The following is a 6451-nucleotide window of genomic DNA, read 5'->3' as shown; positions in this document are numbered from 1 at the left end:
CGTCCCGAGTCGATTGTGACGAACATATTTTCCTACAATAACCGAAGCATTCGTCTTTTTATTAGGACCAGAGTTAGTGTTCGTGTGTCGTATGAATAAATATCGTTGCAGAAATTTAAAATGAACCGTTAAACTAAGTTTAGATTCACATCGTACATGAATGATATACATGCTGGCGAATTCGACTGTACAGCCGTTTTTGATTTCAGAATTAAATATCTGACTTATTTCGCATTTTTCAACACATGTTCTTCTGAACTTTTATTTTATTTTATATTGAAAGATATGTATAGTAAGTTTTTTTACACAGCTTATATAAATTCATTTATATTTGACAAAATCGTATATACTCGCTTAAACACGTATCGAGTATTTGTTATTTATTGATAAAATTTGATGTGTCATTGATTTTCATCTTTGATCACAATGAAATTAGAACAGAAACATACGATGAATAGACATGCAATTTACGGCGTTGACTTTACGGCAGGTATAGTACTATAATCTAGCTAGAGTATCTACAGATCGGTGTGAGATTGCGTAGATGAAAACAAATACAGTATTTTTAACACTCTATTTTATATGAACGCATCAAAGTACAAATATAATTGAATATTTATTTGTATTACAGTACGTATAATTATGGGTCGTTTGCAAGAACAAATCAATATATGTCCTCTTTTATTTTTTAACTGTAAACAAGCACAATAGACTAATTAAAACGAAAATAACGAAACAGACCTGTCTCTGATTCAATTAATACAATACATATTTGTTCAATTGATCTGTTCATTCTTTTCTTAGTAAACCTGTATGAGCATTACCCCATAGAAACAAAACCACACACATTTTAACAGCAAGTCTGATATGCAAATCGCAAAACATTGGCATAAATAAGTGAATGATTATTTATTGACCTTTTTCACAGACAGTTTCTCTTCCTTCGAGTTACTTCTCTTTGCAATCTGTTTTGCTTCTTTTTCGTTTTCTCTCTTTTATGTTCAGCAATTTCATTGCTCGTCAGAATGGTATGACTTGTCTTTTTCTCTACATTACTTTTGGTTTCATTTCTGCTTTCGAGTTTTTTCGGCATAAACAACTCGCTAATACTTCCATCGATGTCAGGGGAATTATCAAGTTCTATCTCGGTAAACGAGTTATCATCTTCATTTTCCATAAGTGGATAGCCGCTGGAAATTAATTTCAGTAGACTTGCAGGGTCCGACAGGTCGATGACTGGAAGAGATATGTTGAACACATGGGACTGGTCCAAAGAAATTTCCGCGTCAACATTCATAGGCTGTGCTAATGGTTCAGTAGTCAGAACTGAAGACGAATTTGTTGTAAAAGAAACATGTAATACATGTAATAAAACGTTAGTCAAATGCTCCTAGAGTTAGTACTATTGGACAGGTCTGTTAACGAATTTCGCTCAAGAGAGGTGGGGGGGGGGGGGGCGTGTGATGCTTAATACCACGTCCCACGAGACAAAGTCGAATAGATACTCTCGGAACTATTGACTAGCGGTATATTCATTTTATTATATACAACCCTGAAGAAGTAAGTCAAACACTTGTATTTAAAGCGGTTAATTTTTTTCTTTACGATTTATGTTTTGAGTGACATTATTAAATTACCACAATACACACAAAGTAGTCCGGCTTGTATGGGAAAACCAAGAACTGGTTATAATCCCAGGAAACGGACTCGAGAGCGTTTATATAAGCCTACGGCTTTCGATGCAATCGAGCTAAAATAAATAGGTTTAAACTAAATATCGGAAAACTAGCAATTAGCATAAAACGATTTTTCTCTATATCCGTAGTGTTTTACCATTAATTAAACTTGTATTTTGTAAAAAATAAATAAAAATAAAGTATGTATATAACGTTATGTTCTATATGCGTCTATATAACTTTAATATAATCTATTACCGTTTTTTTAAATTATTTTTAATATTTATAATTAGATTTTGAATATTGTCTGTGTGTATTTTCAGTATTTTACGACGTCAAGAACAGGATACAAACCTTCAATCATGGATGACATAGACATAGCCCCAGTAACAAACACTGGAGGGCTACCTATAGCGCATGCGCCATTGCTTGTCAGGTTGTGTTGGATGTTGGCAGCAATTTCCTTATGTGTGGTAGTCAGAGTGCTAGGGACACAATCTGTTGATGGGCGTGTAGGTGGTGGGACATCTGTTACTGTGCTTGGTGCGTAAGCCTCACTTGGAATGACCGACTTGTTCAGTGGCCAAATACCACACGCAGCAAACCCACTTTGTACATTGTTCATCGTGAAGGCAGCGTCCCAAGCCTTTGTGAGCAATGAGGGAAAAGTGTGCTTGTGGAGAGGATGTTCGGACAAGAACTCTGAGCAATGAGCGCTGTATGCTTTCTTTAATGGACCAAACACAGAGCGATCCAAAGGCTGCAAGTAGTGAGTAGTGTGGGGAGGATGGGACAAAAGGACAATTTTCTCCTCAATTGCTCGCTCTATGATGGCAAGCGTTTCATGGGACGAATGACCATCAAAGATTAACAGCTGAGGCCGTTGCGGTCCGCAGTGTTTTAGAAAAAAAACAGTGTTAAACCATTTTTCTCCAATTTCATCAGTTATCCAACCATTTTCCTGAAAACTCCAGACGGCATTGCTTGGAGCGTCTGTGGTATTGAATCCATGTAGGGACCTGACTGTTTTCCCCTTTGTGATTATGAGAGGGGGCATTGCTTTACCTGCCGCGTTAACGCATGCCATAATGGTCAAGTTGCTGGACTTTTGACTGGTCTTGCTCACCACTGCTGCTCCTCGTTCGGCAACTACTCTCACCGGACTATGTTCAAAATTCAATCCAGTTTCGTCGCAGGTCCACTTTTGAGCCGGACCTATTTGCATTCCATTAACAATTTGATTTAAATCGTCAAAGTAGTTGTCAACAACCACAGGGTTGAGCATTCTCGCCCTCACGGCAGACCATTTTTCCGGTTTTCTTATTGATAACTCGGGATGGCGACGCTTTACTCCCTCCCAGCAATCCTTTCCGGCCTTGAAATTGGTGTATGAGGTTTCAAGTTTGATCCTTCGACAAAGCACTTTTGTCCTTAATAAGATACTCTTTCTACTGAGTCCAACGCCCAACTTTGCTGCCATTTTCACGGAGTTGACAATTTTGTCCTCGATTTCCACAGGGATAGCAGGTGGTCTTCCGTGGCGTGGTTTAATCACATCGAAACGACCAGAAATTCGATCGCCGAGAGTGCTTTTCGGTACATTAAATTTTAATGCTGCATTTCGTATAGAGTCTCCAGCTTTAACAGCATTCAAAGCTTGCTCTAAATCATAGTGATTATAATGGAGAATCTTTCCCCGCTTCCGCGCCATAGCTGAAAGCCAAATATGAAAAGCAATGGTGATGGCGACGATAATGATGAATAAAACCACGTTTTTAATCATCTCAATGAAGAATTATTAGTGCGAATAAGTGTTCACCAACATGTGCGCACTTTACATAAAGCTATAAATTACGTAGCTTTTCACGGAGGGTGCAACCTCCTTCATTTGAGTACTGCCTTATTTTGCTGCGTTTGATGCTGTCTAAGAAAAAATGATAATTTTAATGATTTTAGAACTTTGTGTATAAAAAATAATATTTGGCTACTTAAGACTGCGTACGACCTTAACCCCTCCCAGGCTTCAACCTCGTTACTGGCAATTAAGTAAGATCGCACACCGTGCTTACACTGTGCGGTTCCTTACCTACAAAGATGACTTTTCGAGATTACAACAAATCGAATTAATGCAATAAAATTGGAAATAAAATAAAAGACAAAACGGACATCTGAAACTATGTATGTTTAATAAATCTACATGTATTTTAAAATACATGACACTTGTCATGTTAATCTGCAAAGCGCACAAGCATGCCATGATTACGAGACCATATCTGGATGGAAGCTACATGTTCATCCTTCGCGTAAAATCCCAAATTACATCGTTGAGATGGACCCAGACAGGGCACGGAATACAGGCTTAAATTTCGGTTTAATTAAAATATGTCCATCTATCAAATTGAGTCTGTGTAATTCCGATATGAAAAGAGCGTCTTGGCGACGCAAAAAGGCACACAATCTATCTGAAGGGTGTGCGTGGATGGCAATGGCATGTCGGTCAAAAGAGTTTTCCGGTTCCGGTTTTCCACAGTATTGGGCGGCAACCTGGAGAGCCCTTTGCCCATGGTGATGCATGCCGACTGCATATAGACCTTCAATGATGACTTTCTTCATTGCCTATAAAGATTAATAATTTTAAAATGCAAATGAAATGGCCTCAACGCAATTTTTAAATCAATACTTAATGTGTGTGGTGGGGGATGCATGCGGGCGTGCGGGCGGGACGGTGTGTATTTCGAAGTTTATTAGGTCCTTCCGCGCAACTACCTAATCAGATTTTAGACTAACAAACGTTTTAACAAAATTTGAATTATATATGCAATTTTTAACTATTTACTTAGGTAATAATTTTGAGGTGGTCTTGTGCTGTGGGGAAAACAGTTGACCACCAACCGAACTCATATGCGCCGGGAGCGGGTATCAAACCTGGGTCGCCTGAGTGATAATCGAGTGTGCTAACCAATGATATAGCCGGGCAGTCGGTGTTTATTTCATTATAACATTTACGAACTGTACAGGCTTACTGCTGTATTTAGTATTTATTGTCAATAATTTGCCATGATTGATAACTTTATGCAAAGTGGCTTCGTTTTTTGTGTGTTTGTTATTTCCTTGCTATTGTCCGAGTTTTAACTGCAATGCAAAATATGTAGTTAGCATGAACCAATGATTTTTTTAAACATAAATAATTGATGTCAAATGCCTGCAGGAATAATATTTAAGGTATTAGAAAGCATTTTCCCTTTGTTTTAATGGATTACTTCGAAAATTCTATTTTTTATGAATTTTTTAGCAACAAGGGGTAATGAACTTTAAAATAATGTTATTGAATTTCTAACCCAAAACTGGTTCCATGGCAATACTGGATGAAATGCACACTTTTCTTCAAAACAATCCAAATTCTAATGCTTTTTCTTGATAAAATGTCTCCTATACTTACTAGAAATACCACTTTTTTTATCAGAAAATTAATACAAAAAGATGTTTTAGTTGTTTTTAATTTCAATAAGCATACTGTTTACGTTCTGTTCATATCTTCCTAACAATCTGTTATGTCATCATTTTTATAGGATTATACTTAATGTATTATGTTTTATAATTTTGAAATGAAAACATTAATATTGTTTAAGACTAATAAACAAAACATACTATTTAAAAGTGATTTTTGTTGTAATTATTGGCATTTTATTTTACATGTGTAGCAAGTTTAGGTAAATCTTTACCTATGTATTTTTTTCAAACTATATAATATACAATTAACATTTTTGTACCAAAAATGTGTTATAAGATAAAAGTTTCTCAATAAAAATAACTCAAAATATATAATAACTCAAGTTTAAACATATGTGTGTCATAATTTCAAAAATAAGTGGGTAGCTGAAGCTAAAGTAACTGATAAAACAATCATAAGAAGGATAAACTGAAGTATGATTTTTCAATGGTTTATGCGCTAAATTTGAGATGTCTTTTCTAGCAGTTATATAAAGTGTTCCTTACCAAAATCAATGTTATATTACTTTCAAATCATTTATGTATTGGTATACAACAAGAAAGTGGTAGAATATTTGCGGAAAACATAAGAATTTTTGACGAAAACTTGTCTGCTGAAATTTACCGAGATGTTCCGGAAATGACCGATCGTCGGTTTCCGAAAATAATACATGTCGTGGTTTCTGAAAAACAAAATGGATGTACCCAAAGATTTTGGTGTTATTGACTATTACTGGTTGATAAATGTATGATTTTGCTTCTTATTTGAAAAAGTGATGCTTTCAATGCTGATAAACTTGAAATATGAAAGCTATTCGGTCGTTTGGCCTTTGTTTGTCAATACATCTGTACGATCGGTAATTTCCGTAACCACTCGTAAAATTTTAGCAGACACAAGTTTTAATCACAATACTTATGTTTTCCACTTATATTCGACCACTTTCTTGTTTGATACCAATACATAAATGATTTCAAAGCAATATTTTATCGATTTCAGATAGTAACAGATAGTCCCTGGCATGAATAAGGTCTTGATTGTCATTTAACATGTTATTTAAAGGTGACGCGTGATATCTTATATAAATTCGGTATCAACACATGTGCAGACATGTGGTGTCACGGGCAAACCCATAAACGCTTTTAATCCACACTTGAAACATCGCCTCCCATTGAGCGAATTCGTTCGCGCCTTTATCGCTGATGTTTTTTTCAAGAGATGTATGTTGCTGTCATTTATAATCCGTAATTAAAGAAAAATAAATCACTTATTTTGTGCGTGTTTTTAT

The 6451-nt window shown here is 35.9% G+C and overlaps 1 protein-coding gene across 1 annotated transcript; it reads right to left on the bottom strand.

Annotated features, from left to right (window-relative positions):
• Positions 1-681: 681 nt before the first annotated feature.
• On the bottom strand, positions 682-3387 carry LOC127846307 (uncharacterized). Its single transcript, XM_052377473.1, has 3 exons — positions 2031-3387; positions 1111-1236; positions 682-692 (listed from the first exon to the last, which is right to left on the bottom strand). The coding sequence occupies exons 1-3, from the start codon at positions 3385-3387 to the stop codon at positions 682-684; spliced, it is 1494 nt and encodes a 497-aa protein (XP_052233433.1).
• Positions 3388-6451: the final 3064 nt, after the last annotated feature.

Source organism: Dreissena polymorpha, chromosome 9 (assembly GCF_020536995.1).
Source record: "Dreissena polymorpha isolate Duluth1 chromosome 9, UMN_Dpol_1.0, whole genome shotgun sequence".
Lineage (NCBI taxonomy): Eukaryota > Metazoa > Mollusca > Bivalvia > Myida > Dreissenidae > Dreissena > Dreissena polymorpha.
The sequence above is the reverse complement of the archived record's forward strand: the minus strand, read 5'-3'. Positions and strand labels throughout refer to the sequence as shown.

Excerpts from the sequence above, each read along its gene's own strand:
- LOC127846307 (XM_052377473.1), bottom strand. The coding sequence starts at position 3,387 with ATGGCGCGGAAGCGGGGAAAGATTCTCCATTATAATCACTATGATTTA. Across the intron at positions 1,237-2,030 it reads TATGTCATCCATGATTGAAG|TCATCGACCTGTCGGACCCT; the intron begins GTTTGTATCCTG and ends TATCTCTTCCAG.